Source organism: Cucurbita pepo, chromosome 11 (genome assembly GCF_057944985.1).
Source record: "Cucurbita pepo subsp. pepo isolate OVF chromosome 11, ASM5794498v1, whole genome shotgun sequence".
NCBI lineage: Eukaryota > Viridiplantae > Streptophyta > Magnoliopsida > Cucurbitales > Cucurbitaceae > Cucurbita > Cucurbita pepo.
In genome coordinates, this window is record NC_141808.1 from 5,659,052 (window position 1) to 5,676,126 (window position 17,075).

General features: G+C 35.7%; 1 protein-coding gene and 2 non-coding genes across 3 annotated transcripts; all 3 read right to left on the bottom strand.

Annotated features, from left to right (window-relative positions):
• Window positions 1–2,322: 2,322 nt before the first annotated feature.
• Window positions 2,323–10,831, bottom strand: LOC111805402 (uncharacterized). The gene is made up of 8 exons (XM_023690485.2): window positions 10,658–10,831; window positions 9,959–9,982; window positions 8,925–9,030; window positions 8,757–8,825; window positions 5,685–6,178; window positions 5,213–5,474; window positions 2,689–2,897; window positions 2,323–2,579 (listed from the first exon to the last, which is right to left on the bottom strand). Exons 1-8 carry the CDS (start codon window positions 10,660–10,662, stop codon window positions 2,513–2,515), a joined length of 1,236 nt encoding a protein of 411 aa, XP_023546253.1. The 5' UTR covers window positions 10,663–10,831; the 3' UTR covers window positions 2,323–2,512.
• Window positions 10,832–10,964: 133 nt separating this feature from the next.
• On the bottom strand, window positions 10,965–11,036 carry TRNAQ-CUG (transfer RNA glutamine (anticodon CUG)). The gene has a single exon. It is a non-coding gene; the product is annotated as a tRNA-Gln (tRNA).
• A 1,850-nt stretch (window positions 11,037–12,886) lies between these two features.
• On the bottom strand, window positions 12,887–12,958 carry TRNAQ-UUG (transfer RNA glutamine (anticodon UUG)). Its single transcript has one exon. It is a non-coding gene; the product is annotated as a tRNA-Gln (tRNA).
• Window positions 12,959–17,075: the final 4,117 nt, after the last annotated feature.

Consider the following 17,075-nt stretch of genomic DNA (forward strand, 5'->3'; position numbering starts at 1 on the left):
CACCTATCAGAGGAGGAGCTTTCAGTGATCGAGAAAAACAAAATCTGGGAGTTGGTTGATCGACCTCTAAACAGAAAGATAATTGGAGCAAGATGGGTGTTCAGAAAAAAGCTTGGAGTTCACAGCATCTAAACAATGAGTGTTAAAGATCATGTATTTGTTTATATTGCTATCTATCTAATTAAATCTGGTTAGGAGTTAGATTTAGTTTTTGATTTGATTTAGTTATGATTTGCTTTGTTTTCGGGTTGGTTACCAGATTTTCGGTAGATTTTCTAAATATTTTTTTTGTATTCTCTATATATATAGAGCATTCTTCCTCCTCATAATTTAATATTCTCATCGACTATTCAATCACTCACTATTTCACTGACAGACATGATGCAGTATGGAAATCATACTCATATAGCATGCTCAATATGGAAAACATCATGCAACATCATACTCATCAATAAGCCATCAAGTGCATCAAACATATTATGTATGTCATGCATCGAAGCATAAATCACGTACATATAACATGCATCACAGTTCAAGCATCATACTCATACATCATCATACTCGTAAATAAAATTGTATTGCAAATAATTCTAGCCTATCCTATAGTAAAGTCACTTACTTGGTTGGTCTTGGCCGAAGTACTCTCTAAATAGTTAAACGTAAGCTCTTGTTCTTTAAGAGTTGCTTCAAACGTTGTTGGGGTTTGTTTCCTACACCGTTTGTCACCTTCCATTAGTATTTCATAATTAAATTAATAATAATTTAATAAATGTGAAATACGACTCTAAAACAGCCTCAATTACCTTAATCGGGACCGAAAACGGGTCCGAGAGGGTCGAAACGATGGAAACTAAGGAGCCAAGCCGAAAAAGTCGTGGAGCCGCTGGAGTGTCGCTAGAGGTCGTCGTGAGCCATTTTTACGTCGAGTCGAAGGGCTACTCGTGCCGCTGGACAACACGTGGCGACAATAGGGTGAGCCACGTCGCTCAGGCGCTGAGGGTCGGGGAGAGGGCTGCAGTCTGGTTTGGGTTGCAGTTCAGGTCGTCGGCTGCGGAAGGCTACTAGGCCGGACTGCTCTTTGGGCCTCGGCTTACTGGGCTGGGCCGCGGGTACTTAGGCTGTATGCCAGTTCCGTTGGACCGTGGATCTGGTATCGGGTTGGTTCAGCTGAACCGTGGTCTACTGGGCTGGACTAGGTTTAGGCTACTGGGGCGGACTGGGTTTTGGGCCTCAGCTTATTGGGTTGGTTTGGTTGCAGGCCGGGTTATGGGTCGCTTCTGCGGGTTGCCGAGTGGGCGCAGGTACGGGTCGCGGGTCGAAGGCGTGGGCTGCTGAGTGCGCTGGACCGAGACAAGTTTGGGCCTTGTGTCTGGGCCATCACAGGTTGGATTTGGGGTTGCGGGATGCGGTTCGAGCTGGCCCGAATCCGATGGATCTTTCTTCCTCACCCGGTTTGGCTGCTCAGTGTGGGTGTATATTAGGCCGGAGGGGTGTTTTCCAAACTTCTTAAAATATAGTAATAAATATGTATTAAATGAATTCCATTTTTTATAAAAGTTAGGTTAAAATAAATAGAAATTCAGGTGGTCGTATTTAAAAAGTGTATAAATCAAAATGGGTCCAAGTGAACTTATTTTAATTGATCTCTTTAAGTGCTTTAAAATATTTTTAAATGTAAGAAAACATAATGTTAAACACCAGCCTTTCCTTTAAGTCTCCAACTCCGCCGCATAGTCGTTTTAGTCCCATTACATCACATTTATCTAGAAAGAAAAATTAAAAATAATTTTGATGGATAACTAACTTATCATTAACCAATTGTATTATCATTCCAATAAACTTAAGTTTTATTCCTAACGGGTTATTTTTAATTTTTTGGTCTTATCCTCAATCCAACCAATACCTTGGCTCCTAGTCAAATATACTAGGACCTATCTATCGATATTAAGGTGTCCTAGCGACCTTATTCACATATTCATAAGCATAAATTAGAGTTCTACTTATTAATCATGATTCTCTAACATGCTCTATCAATATGGATTCGTGATTATTATTGTGTTTGAAGTTGCGGGTTTTTGGGTTAGCTTTTTACCTGAACGTTTTTCCTCAAAATACTTTGCTCTGTGTCTTAAACATCCATCACTAATTGATAACAGCTTACCAAATCACCAAGTTTTGTGATTGTTATTTGTATTCCCTTTCTCTGGTGTTAATTTAGTGGGTAGCGAAACCAAAGTCCCTTCCTCCCTCACCCAGAACAGTACATACGAATTAAACATAGACTACAATATATAAAAGAAAAATGAGAGTAGAGAATCAATATGCTAAAAGTCTTTTCAGTATTATCAAGAGTAAAAGAAATATTACCTCAAACAGCAGCCAGAGTATTAACGTTAAATTGAGATTATTGGATTAATGGTACATGAACACACCAAGCTTGAGACAAGAAGCACAAGAGTTGGAGCTCAGAAAATAGATGGTTTTACTCGACTTTCAGGGATTGCACCACCTATTATTCCTCCTCTTCTGCCTCTTCCAGCCAATTCACGAAAGGTTCCAATGCCTTCACAAAGCTCTGCCTGTTAATGTTGCATTTACAATTGCAAGATTTAATAATGAGCACAAACACACAACGGATTTGGAAGTTAGAACAGAAATTTATGTAAAATGATAGGGGCCTGGGCCTACCTGCCCTTAGGGTTTGTTCCTTTACGGAACCAGTAGAGTATGGTGTCCTCAGCCAGTACATCCTGGTCATACAGAGATCTTACAATCTCCGGGAAAAGCTTCATCAGCTTAGCATCCTCATAACATTGCATCTGAACTTTGTAGATGAGTTCCAGCTCAAGTTTCCCTGTGCTACAGAAGGTATTCAACAATTCTGCCCATGTTTTCACCTGTGTAAAATCAAAAGGTCATTACCTCCAATCTTCTTTCATGTTCCCTGTTTTTTTATGAATATACCTCTTTTTCTTTTACAACATTTCCGAAGTTTGGAAAACAACAGAATCAAGTTTCTTGTTTCTGGTTTTCTATTTTCAGTTTTTTTTCTTTTTTTTTTTCGACAAAAATAAAAGCATTTATAACATACAAATTTAGGATATTCAATTTTGAAAACTAATTTTCATATAAAATTATAGAGAATGGGGAACAAGAAATGATTATTAAACGTGTTTGTGTTCTTTTTTTTTTTTTAAAGAACCAGAACCAAAAAACAGTTACCTGACGCAATTTTGTTTTTCTTTAGAAACGTGAAACAAAATTGTAATCAAACAAGGCCTAAATGTTCAACAAAAGTTCCAACAGAGAGATAGATGTAATAAAAGATGAGAAATAACAGATGTGCTTCAATTGCACAAGGAAACTCACATCCAAATTGAATGAGATGCAGGCAGAACATTTATAAGAATCAGCCAAAAGGGCATTAGTGTCTGGTGAGTACAACATTCGGCTTAGAGAAAGCTTCTTTGAGTGCTCAAGTTGGGCCAAATTTATATAGATGTCCACTCTAGTCCCCGAAAAAGCTCCCGTTCTATCTAAGCTCACAAACTAAAACCCACAATCAACTCTCACCCTCAGTCCCCTGAAAAAGCTCCTGTTCTATCTAAGCTCACTAACTACCACCCTCCAAAAAAAACAACAGCAGAGTGTGCCCAGCCCAAAAACAATGTCAAAACTTAAAAAGCTTTTCTCAAGTGCGGAGAACAAGAGGAAAAATGAAATAAATGAAGTCCTACGTGCCAGTAGAAAGATCGTTTTCTAGACATCAATTCCTCTTAACCACAGCCCCAGTCACTTCCTCATCAAATGTAGGTAGTTGATTTCATCGAGATACATAGAGACGCCTAGGGTCTCTCCCTCGTCCATCCCAGAGGAGTGTGGAGAACAACTTTCCATTAGTTTACCTAAAGATGATTCAGAAACTCAGAGCATCCCTGAATAGGAGAGAAGAAATAGACTTTGCAAAGATAGGTAAGGAAGTTCAAACAGGAGGATATATCACCTTCAGACTAACTTTGATAAATTACCAAGGCACAAAAAAATTTTGCATCACGACAATGGGCAGCAATATTGAAGCACTGCCTTCCAGTCTTGAAGGATTAAGGCTAGTCCATAACTTTGGTAATTATATAAAGCTTACTTCTTCCTTTTGGTGCCTTAAGACACAAGAATTTTTTTTTATAACAAGACACAAGGCAGTACTTCACAAGTTTTTCTTTGGGAAGGGACCTGTGACCTGTGATTAACTCCATACTTCTTTCCTTTCCTATCAAAGAGAGAGAGAGAGGGTATGGGGGGGGGGGGGGGGGGGGGGTGATGGCCAGCAAGGCTCAAAAGAAATCTAAGTCTGTCCAAACGACAGAAGAACATGAGAAACTCAAGTTCCAAATAATTATTCTCTCCTGCTATGATAGTGGTTTAGGCTCATCAACTTGAGAATAGAAGCTTTCGCTAGGTTATATGAACAATACATAAGCAGAACAATTCTTCAAGATTTAGATAGTACAGTTTCAAGAATGTTGATTCCTTTTACATTGAACAGTTAACCCTCAGATTTGATTAAGAAAGAAGATCCAAGGGTCAAAATCATGCGCTCTTGGGTTATTACCTTTCAGGACGTTTACATGAGATTATGCATTCTGCAGTACCTTAGAGGCTTCATGGTTCAAACAATTTGGAACATACAATTCCATGGGAATTCGAAGACACTCTAGAAGAATATTTTGTGTGTGCTACTATTTCATGAGGTATTTGGTTACAAAAAGCTTCGGAGAATTGTATAGAAAGGATCCTAGAGATGCAGACGACTTTGTTTAGAAAGAATTTTTTTGTCTACATTGCGCAATGAGCGGAAATAAGGATAGCCACCCAAAGACCAAGGGGAATTCATCAAAAATCCATCCAATTAGTTAAATAAAGCACTTTTTAGCTAAAGATTTTGGTAACTAGTCATCTCGGCCTTCAGATTGGAGAGCAATATTGTTATATCCTTTGGTGAAGGGGAGTCTCAGGCTATCTGTCTTTATCTTACTCCCTTTTTTATTCACTTTGTTAAACAAAAGGTCTCTTTGTTTCTTATAAATAACAAAAACAAAACCAAAAAAATAAAAAAATAAAAAGGTTTCTTCTCCACATACACACAAAAGGGGGAAACAAACAGCAGACCTATTTCAGTCAAGTGAACATGATGATAGTGTGTGATTAAGGTTACCTGGCGAAGAGCTGAATTAGCATTCTGTTGTTGGTTCTTTCCAGACCACTGAACAGCATCCATTATGACATCCCACAAAATTCGAACCACTTCAATATCAGGTAAATTGGCATCTCTTATTCGGTGCTTCACAGTTTCTATGACTTCAGCAATGTCAGTTTCCTCGGCTATTTGGGTTGTTAAAGAAGATTTCATTTCACTTAGCTTCACATCAAACATTTTCTTTGCATTGTATTCTACCAAGGGTACTAGACCTTCCTTCCTGAAGAATAAAGGTCATTGATTTAATATGCACGCATCAAAATTGAATAATGATTCTCATATTTAAGAGCAATCAGAATCATTATATTTTGTAACTTAGACTACCACTATCACATAATATGTAAAATATTGGTATGAAAATAATTATGCAATACAATAAGGACAGTCAATATACGATCTAACAACTATGTAAATTGAATATTTTACTAACGTGAAATGCTCTGCAAAGCCCTCAGCAGATCGCTTAGCAGAGGGAAGGAACTCCAGAAGATTGTCTTCCACTCGGCCCCTTTTCAGGATGGAAATCAAATCATCAAGGCTATTATCCATAAGATACTCCTTGAAAAAGTCAGTTATAAATGAAAGAACTAGCCCTTTGGCCACAAGATTATCCTTAAGCAATGGCTGAAAAACAGTCTCCGGAGGAAGGCCTGAGAGCTTCTGTGAGAAGGCAAGGGCTGTGAAAATTGCAAGTTTTTTCCTCTCATTTTCCTCAAAAAACTCAAGTGACTGCAGGAACCTTCGCATAACATTTTCAAGATACTTAATGAGAAATGGCCTTCGCCTCAGAATTTTCTGTACGTAGATAACAGATGGTAGAATGGCTTCACGTTTAGGTTCACATTCAATTATAGAGTATGGATGGCGCTCTCCTTCATCAGGTTTTGTTGTCCCAGGTTGTGTCCGACCACCAATGAAAATAACCTGAAAGTATAACATACGTTAGTGGAAATCAAATGCCAATTAGCTGAACTTCCAAATCAATGCATAAATCCATCAATGAAAATTTTAGTGATGCTATACAGTTGTATAAGGAACGAAACTTTCATAATCAAAAGAGATGTAAGAAAAGGGGAGATGAGATATCTCCGCACATAAATTAATTGCTCAACTCCAGATAAAAGAAAATAAAAGAAACAGTGTTAAAATGAAATATAGATAGATAGATAGATAGATAGAGAGATTAAACAAATAAATTGGGCATTCTTTGGCAGTGAGAAGTAGCTCCCATAAATTTAAAATCAAGAACATCTTGATTTGGGTGGTCATCTCTAAAAAGATTAGGTGGTATATTTTCATTAACTGAATTTTAGTTTCATATAAATATCCACTAACTTCATAATTCACGGTGGGTTATCATCCCATAAATGAAAATAATATCTTTGAGGATAACACAATTGGGCTCAATTTTGTTTCTTTTCTTGTTTCCTTTAGAAAAGAAACTTTAAAGGAATTCATTGACAAAAGGAACAAGAACAGCCTAAGGAGGTAGAGGGAACCCCGCCCAAAAACTACATGGTGGCCCAAATCGAAGATGGAGGCCTATTTTCTGCAAGTGACTGCATAAAGATCCAAAAAACACAGCTGAAGGGGAGCTTGATCAATCCAAGTGTCCTCTCAAAAGAAAATTTGTGTCACACGCCATTTGGTTCAATTTAAGGACCTTCCAGGTGATTCGACTTAGAGACTAGAGAATTTCTATATGGAAGCCTAGGCATACTGAGGAAGCTTAAAGAGTTGATCTTATTTCCAGCTCTTTTTGTCTTTAGTAATCAAACATTCATTCAGAAAAAATTGATAGAATGTAAGGTCAAACAAAAAACAAAGCTTGCAAAAAACGAGCCAAGGTTCTCTAATCAAGTAAATAAGGCCCGAAAGAATAATTATAAAAAGACTTCACCGTCGAAAGCTAGACAGAAACATGGAATCATACGAAGGACCAAACATCACTCAAAGTCATCTCAAGTTTCTAGAATGTGTTGTTCCTTGTGATCTCATCTATGTTCTTTTGTGATTATTATTTTCTTGTGCTATTTTTTTTTAATTGAAAGCAAAAAGAAATTATATCAAATGGAAACTAACAAATAGTTGAAAAAGAAGTTTCCAGACTTGAACACAAATACTACACACAAACTCCTCCTAGAATATAAGTCATGCAATCCTGCCTGAAACCAGGGAAAAAACTTCTCAAGCCTCCCAAATATAATCACACAATTCCCAACTTAAACCGAGAGAAACTTTTCCAGCTTGACAAAATCGCATGAGAAAAATAGCTTCAAAATTCTTGTCTCCCGTCCCTTAAAGACATTAATCTTCATATATCCTGTGACAAATTTATATCATTTCTCAAAATACACACTGTCCTCACTTGTAAACACCAATGGGAAAGAATTGTTATACTTCTTTTCTTTCCTTCATTTGATAAAGTCGCAATCTCCGCACTCCAACCACGCAAATTTTCCCCAGCCAAACAATACCCTAAGTGCCTTTATCATAGCTTACCTTCTTAAAGAACTCAGATAACTTTGAAGAAACTCAACTGAAAACCACCCAATCATTGTACTGGCTCCCCTAAAGTAATCTGATTAAAAAACATGAAAACCTTCTTTTTTCATCAACTTTGAGCTCAAAAGCCAGAAGCCAAAGACTAAAATAAACTAATAGAAAATTACTTACTTTCTGCCCTACAGCTACTAGATTCCATCAATTGATATGCATTATCAACATCTAAACAATGTGAGAGAAGTGAGAGGAAACTTCACTACTCAATCAAATGCCATAAAGCTAGGGTCTCGGATAGGACTCCAAGGAGCCAAACAAATTTTAAGAACCCAATCACTACATGATAGAGCATAAGATATGAAGCAAGTTGATCCATCCATACCTCACTACAATTAATACCAACTAGCCAATTTAGGGAGATTAATCTTAAGCCCATAACCGATCATCGAGAAATAGTGTAGGTTCCATCAGCAAAGAAAAAGGCCTAAAAATTATCATCGCTACCAGGAATCAAACTGGCAAAACCAACAAACACATCGTTAAAAGTCTATAAACAGAACAAACTTATTCCACCTTCCAATAAGCCAATAGAAACTGTAAGACCATTTAATATAGTAGAGATCCTAATTCAGCTGATCTTGGAAAGCTGTAATCCATCAAGTTATTTCTTGTCTAGTGCAGTATGACCCAACCTCTGTCTCTGGGTCTCCTATCTGCCGAGTCTATGAAAACCTAATAAAGGCAAGAGAACCAAAAGTTGCAAAATTTTTGGGAATTGGAGAAGGCAAGCAGACGTAAGCGATGTAAATTCCCCTTTTGCACACAGAGAAAATTTATTTTCTTCTTTTACATAGTAAAAAAGAATCTGTTAGCAGTTGAGTATGACAATCTTGTCACCAAACACTGATACAGGAAGTATGAACCTCAAAAGCGTTTCACATTAGAAAATGTATTAAGTACGAAAAAGGTGCAAGTGTATAAACGCCATCAAAATGAATACCTCAAAGAAGGTGTCCCCGTATCTTGAGAAGTCAAGTTCTGAAGACTCAATGTTCCTGGCAATGAGTTCCTGTCAAGAAAATCACGGTCAGATTGATAAATTATCAATCAACATCATCTTCATGCAGAAAACTATACTGGCTATCATGAAAGATGGTGCAGCAATTACCAAATCACCAGCATTATCCAGATAAATCTGGACCACTGCATCAGAAAAGGACGCAGGATCCAGCGGTATCGTAATATTTCGTTTGCGGGTCTTAATCCGCGTGCCACTGCCACGTTAGACAATCAGAGGGTGGAAATAAGTAAGACAATCATTGATAGCAAGAAAATGTTTCAAGAATATCACAATCATGCAAGAATATGTTTCAAGAACATCACAATCATGCATGTGAAGACAAAAAAAAAAAAAAAAAAAAAAAAAAAAAAAAAAAAAAAAAAAATCCAGACTAATTAAATAGTAGCATCATACACTAAAAACTGGAACAGGAACACAATTATAAGAGCAAATGGAATTCTACAGTAAAGCTACAAATCTTTAGGACGGAAAGAGCATATCCACAAATGTCAGACATAGATAGAAAAAATGTAATATTATTATCCATTTTTTCGAATAAGAAACACAATTTATTACTCTAAAATAGTAACTACCAGAGAAAAGGAGAAAACCAACACCAATTTCGGTCAAATAGCAGTAAAAGTAAACAATGCCTTATTGATCAAGAATGAGACGATACAATGCAAAGCATTGATTAAATGGGAAATATATTCCACCCGACCACGTAAAAAACAGAATAAATAATGGAAAATACTGTAAGGTAACCATCAAGGTATAAGAATCTTTTTTTTTTTTTTTTTCTTTTCTTAGGGATCTCATTCATTTGAGGGGAAAGGGAACACTCATGTAACCTATCTTCTTATCCTTCTGAATGACTGCAGGTGCAGACATTATTAACTGACCCGCTCCTTACTACAATACAAGACCTCACTTATCTATCACAAGTAACCCTACAACTCCATTCATCCGGAATAATTGAGAAAACCACGGTCAAATACTACAAAGAGAGAATGATCGATACAAGTGTCAGAACGTAATAATAAGCAATAACACATCAATCACGTTTTGAAAAATTAATCAGAAACTAACTCCACACAAAGAACACACAACATGGAAGATGATGAGAGTAGAAAAAGGCTTACCCAAGAGTGGGTTTCTCCTTCGAGCTGCATACACAAGAAAACAAGATCCACACAAGATAAAAACGAGTCAGACAAGAAAGTACATAGCAAAAGTGAATAAAAAATAGCGTGCATTTTGTAAGGGGGAGGGGGTAACTGGCGAGACGAAAAAGGCGCTTCCTCCTTCACTTAAATTAAAAAGCATAACTCGGGGAAATATCTGCTACTCTGAGGTGCGTTAAAAAAATTTAAAATATGTCGCCATCACCAAGGGGGCGTTTATCGAACTTACAAATTGAAAGTCGCACTAAGAAGTTAAAAGGGAACGGCATTGGCTTAAAAAAATCATGTGCCTTTTCTTATCAAAAGAAAAAATAGAATTTGTTCTTTCAAGATTAAACCCTAAGTAAGTTATCAAATCTTTTTCCGAATAAACCTAGAAAGCGGATCCACTACGACCAAAAAAATCAAAAAAAATTAATAATAAAAGGTGATAGGTTATCCAAACCAGAAGATAGATTCATTGACGAATTAAAAAGAGTAATCAAAACAAAACATAACCGGGAGCAAAATGAGCATGAAAAAGGCCGAATCTGAAATCGCAAGTGACCAAAAGAAAAAAAGCGAACAGATCCATGGAACCAAATCTCGGAATCGAAATCATAAGCCAGACATAACGAGAGAAAGATGAAAAGACGGGAGAGAAGGAAGAGATGAAACCTCATAAACCAAGACGAGTGAGGATCGGAGAAAGCTTAATGAGTCTGTAAAAGTCGCTTGAGTTCGTCGGTAGAAGATGACCGAGAGAGGCGAAAAGGAAAGAAAAGGGAGAAAAAAAGAGAGGAAAACGATAACTGGATTGCTGCTCGAGCAGAAGTATGTAGTGATAGCGGAATGAAATTAACATAAAATAGGCGGCCGAATTTAATTACGCTGTAAAAGTAAGGACTTGATTGCAAAATTACTTTATATTGTTTGTCAGGTTTCAAAAATATCTATTTGATTTTTTTTTAAATAATTTGGTTATAGGTCCCACCGAGATTTGAACTCGGGTTACTGGATTCAGAGTCCAATGTCCTGACCACTAGACCATGGGACCTTAATGTTTACAGAATTATTGTACACTATTTTCTTATTTATCTAATCTATCTAATATATTAAATATTAATTTAAACCCTTTAAATGGAATATATTTTCTCTATTTATTTAGTATATCTAATATATTAAATATTAATTTGAACGCTTCAAATTTTTCTTTCAATTAAATTAAACCTTTTAGCGTTACTATAAGCTAGGGACCTCATGGATCTACGGGTTATAAGCTCTAATGATACAAAATTAATTAATTAAATTATTTAATTAATCAATTTTCATTCATTAATTATAGGTCACTCCACTATAGACCTATAGTTGCACTTCAATAAGTTATGTCCATTGATATAATCATTACACGCAGGTCGATCTTGAGTTGTTAATAATTATAGTTGGGCCAAAAGTCTATTTTACTCTTCTAATCAATTTTCATTCATTAATTATAGGTCACTCCACTATAGACCTATAGTTGCACTTTATGTCCATTGATATAATCATTACACGCAGGTCGATCTTGAGTTGTTAATAATTATAGTTGGGCCAAAAGTCTATTTTACTCTTCTAATTACATCTTTCACTTAAGTACCACTGATTCTACAATGAACAATTTGGTTATGATCTAATCATAAACCCCAAGTCCATATCGGGCCAATTAGAGGGTGGGCTCATTGTTCAAGTCCCAAAATCAATACTTAATAAAACAACTCATCTACTCTCCTTATATGGAAATTAGTAAATTCTATATCATGATATTATGGTATCAACTCTCTATTTGGTAAGTCCCTAAAATTGTAGGTATATTGAATCGTTAAAAGAGTCATTTTCACCCATGTAAATTAAAGGACAAGCCCTCATAGGGAGTTCATAACTCAGTCAAGATTAAGATCGAGTCGCATATGATCATCATGTGCAATATTAATCTTCTCAATTAACGGATTTATAAAAAGAAATTAAATATTCCTTGGTCCAGTCTTATACAAACTCATTGTATAGGATACCGTCACTTACATGTCTCCACATGAACGATTTGAATCAAATCATTTGTAATGATTACAAAGTGGGCCGTATCAATAGTGTTACCCAGATAAGGCACCCAATCTTATCCAAATACTATAGATCATTTGGTTATTACTTGAATACGATGTTCTTGTATGTCAACCACATACTATTCAAGATTCCTTAGTCAAACTTGTGGGACAAATTTGTGAGTCCAATTTCCAAATCAAGGCGATCGAGTCCTTAGTCAAACTTTAGTCGATTTTCCCTCTCTTTGGCCAACACGTTATAGACCTTCTCATGCCTCAACTCTCTCATGAAAAACCTTCTAAGGCCTCAACTCCCCTCGATTTTCCCTCTTTTTGGCCAACAAGCTAAAGAACGATTAATCAAAACCGAGGACCATAGAAAAGAAATTTGAAGTTTCTCCCAAATTCCTTAAAACTTACTTGGATTCTATAAAATCTTCAATTATTCTCGTTCTAATAACTTATTAGGCTTCACGGTCTTCTTGAGAATTAGTCCTTGGACACTCAGAAAATGACTGGTATAGGTGGGATTAGACAAATTCGTGTGCAAGTATGAATTGAATTTTCAAGCATTCCTCCTTAGCGTTAATGGCGGGTGAGATTGAGGGAATAGGTCAGATTCAGGCACTCTAAGTTCTCGATTCTTTCATGAAATTTGTAGGTAATTCCATTTAGAACATGTAGGAGCTTGTTTGGAAGAAACTTGAGAATGAAATACCCAAAATTTAAAGCATCATTCAGTCACTCTTGGGTATATAATGAAAAACCTTTTCAAAATAGAATTGGGTAGAATATAATGGAATATAATGAAAAACCTTTTCAAAATAGAAATAGGTCCCACCGAGATTTGAACTCAAGTTATTGGATTCAAAGTCCAATGTCCTAACCACTAGACCATGGGACCTTGGCATGCATAAAATTATTATATACTATTTTTCTATTTTATATATATTTTTATTTTATGTAATATTATAGATGGTAAAAAATCAACTTTACCCCTAAGCAAAAAAAACTTTCTGGTTCTCAATTAAAAAAAATAATAATAATAAATTAAAATAATATTTCTATCACTTTCAACTTTAAATAGTATTTTGTAGAACCAAGGCAAATAGATACAACTTAAAAGATAGAACGACCCTAATCAGCATTGAATGCTAGGTTCTCCCTATATAGTAGGAAGGGTTTATACCCTTAATCTTTTGCACATATAATTAGTGGCAATGTTTTATCTGCTCAAATTATTATATATTTATGATGAGAGGAAGAAATTTTGTCTCTACCCGTTTTCACAAGAGTCCCGGCTTAAGGATTGACTCGATGGTGTGAAAAGGTAGGCAAAATTTTCGCGAACGAGGAGAATTTAAAACATAATATACAATATATTTATATTATATTAAAATAGAGTTCATACTTGAGTAGTTAAAAACACATAATAAGGAACAAATACAAAATATTTTAAAATGAAAAGGGTTGAGGACGATGGTTGAGACTTGTCTATGACACTTGCTCCAAAGTCCGCTTCCAACCTCAACCAACTTCTTATTTACATGAAAAACATGGAGTGAGTACAAAGACTCAATGAGTAGCGTATTTGTAGGCTCTTAATCAAGTCCTTGAGATGATAGGGCACTACACTCCTTGACTTGTTTTGGTTCTTATTGCAAGTACTTCGGCCCTTACGTTTTGTTCTTAAGTTATGAGTTCTTGCATGGTCTAGCTTGAGGATTTTGGTCCTGGGATTATGAGGTTTCAACCTTGATTTGGATCTTAATTCATGTTCTAATTTTTCATCGATGTCTCATTCTTGGTTATTTTCTACGTTCTTGGTTTGTTCTCCAATACACTCCCCTTAGGATTTACGGTATAAGACATGAACCTGACAACCTGTGTTCAAAACTTCATATGTTCCAAGCGATACAATCTTAGCCTACGTCCAAGGTTTCTTGCGTTCCAAGTGACGTAGTCTGAACCCGCATCGGTTGGGTTTTATGTCCTAAAACTCATAGTTTGTAAACAAAAACATATTCTGTTTTCAATAAAGTTATTATTGATGTTTATTCATTAAAGATTGTTATTGAATAAAGTGAATTTTACAATCATTAATCTAGATCCAACAAATTAAGAACACTCTGGCTATAGTATGATTACTTGAACTATATGTAGAGACATAAGAGTGGATCAAGTTCAAGTATATAGTCAAAATGATCTATAGTACAGGGATAAGGCTGAGTATCTTGTTCTGGAGACACTATGGATGCGGCCTACTTTTGTATATGATATAAACAATGTGATCACTAAATTGTACATGTGGAGACATGTGAGTGGAGGTGTCCTATGCAATGAGTATTGCATAAGATCGAACCATGAAGAAAACCACTCTCACTTTATAATGTTGTTTACTGTTAAGACTGATTTTTTCATTCGATGACATAGGTAACTCGATCTTAATCTTGAGCTAACTATGAACTCCTGTTTATTCGGAATTATCCTTAGATTTGCATGGGTGAGAGTGGCCCGAGTTCGCCGACTCAATAAGCCTCCCATTTCAGGGGTAAGACTGGGTGAATAGCTGGGGACATAGAGTGTAAGATGAAATTCATTCCTACCCGCTTTTAGGGATAGTAGAGAGGTTGTTCCCTTAAGTACTAGCGAGTTCGCCGACTCAATAAGCCTCCCATTTCAGGGGTAAGACTGGGTGAATAGCTGGGGACATAGAGTGTAAGATGAAATTCATTCCTACCCGCTTTTAGGGATAGTAGAGAGGTTGTTCCCTTAAGTACTAGCTCCAAGTCTTGTACAAGAGGCCCCACCCTCTCATTGACTCGAGAGGGATTCGGTTTGGTGGTTAGATCACAAACCAATTGTTCATTAGAGGATCAGTGGGACTTAAGAAACAAGAAGTAACTTTAGAGGTAAAACGGTAAATTGACCTAACTCTAGTTACGAACAACATGTGAAGGATCGACTTACTAATCATGGTTATATCAAATGGACAGAAATATGTCTATAGTGAGGGGAGTGCAACTACTAGGCTACAGTGGAATATCCTAGTAGTTAATGAATGTTGGTTAACAAGGTTAATGAGTTTAGTCAGTTAATCTTGGATCGTTGGAGCACATGATCGATAGGTTCATTAGGTCCCCCTACTAGCTCATATCGGACTAAACCTTAGAACAACGTGACAAGTGAGTTCGAAGTGTTCGAATTCAAATTAGGGAATATACACTAAATATATACGATATATTTAAGTGCATTTTGTTTTAATTATGAATTAAACAAAAAGAGAGAATGGAAGATATTTAAATAAGATTTAAATATTTTTAATTATGAATAGAGATTCATAATCAATATGTGACGGAATTGATTAGGATTGACATTGATTTAATGTTAAATATTAATTAAATTGTTTAATTAATCATTTAATATTATTTTGATTTGAAATTAATTATTTAAATTAATTGTTGAATTAAAATAAAGAAAGTCAAAATGTTGACGTCAACTAATGGAAAAATCCATGCTTGAGTTAGTGGAATATTAAGTGTCAATATATGGTTTAACCAAACTCGCATGTTTGCCACATCATCTCACAAATTTGAGTGTCAAAATTTGATAATCTCAAATTTGTATGGCTCTATAAATAGAGTGGTCAAGGTACATGGAAATTCTTCTTGAAAAACTTTGGGAAAATCTCTCAAAACTATCTCTTTACATATACTAAATTCCTATCAAGTTTAGTCACTCACCGGATTCCACAATCCCGTTCTAAGGCCGGAGAATAGTAGGGAAAACACTAGTGGTGGTTCGAAACTGGTTCGTGAGGAAAAAGAAATTTGAACTACAAAAAGTTGGTATTCAAAGCTCATTGAGTTTTAATGCTTTTGAACATGCTACCTAATTTACTATAATTGATGTACTTAGAGTGCCTAAGATCCAAATTGCTTCCGTGTTATAGTAACACCGTCAATTGGTATCAGAGCAAGTTTTAGGCACTTTATTTATATTAATTTGAGCATGGTGGGTACCATTTCATGAATGAAGTTTTGTGGTTGCTAAAGTGGATGTTTATGGTTTTGACATTTTTTTATGCTTAATACAATTATTATAATTGGCCTAATGTGCATGGGCTTAATGAGTGAAGAAAGGTCTGTAATTTTTATGGAGTTTTTAGAGTCCATTTTAGGTTGTAATTGATCGAAAATGGAAGAGATAGCAAGTTGAACCGAAGAAGAAGAAGATGGAAGAGGCAGTTCGGGAGTTTTTCTGCCAGTTGGGGTCCGGTTCAACGTTTTTAAGGGTTGGTTCGGCCAATTCATGATCCTCGGCAGCGGTTCAAGTTATTTTTAATTATCAATGTAATAATTTAGTTAATTGCTTGCTTTAAAATGTCAAAACCAATCCACTTTACTGTGTTTAATTAATTATGCATTATGAAGGTATGTTTTAATTAAATAGAAAATGTATATGCATAAAGTATGTCATATAGATTTAAAATCCCACCATATGCTAAACATGTTCCATGCATTACAAGTATGTTATAAGTGTTCTAATGTATAGTATGCATGTTTAGAGTTCCATGAGTGATAGATATATAAATTGTTATATTATTGCATGGAATAGATAATTATATAATTGTTATATAAAGCATGTTAGATACATGTTATAGGTTATTTTCAACGTCATAAAATGAGATAGACGTTAAAATCTATAACATAGATAAATGCATGCTCACTTAAGGTTAACAACAAAAAACGATCAATTTTAATAGTTAAAATAGGTCGAAATCTTGTAAAATTGCGGTTACAAGAAAGCTCACCTAGCACGATCTTGTCTAAGGCTGGAGGTACTTAAGTTGACGGTTTACGGAACATCTGCTTCCTGGAGATCGAGCCAGTACTTGAGCTTAGTTAGCCCAGTTTTATGAGCATGCGTGAGTGATGTAAGGATTTTTTAAAAAAAATGAAAAATCACCTAGACATCATAGGTAAAAATCCAGTATAAATGTTATACTTGAAAAAATCACC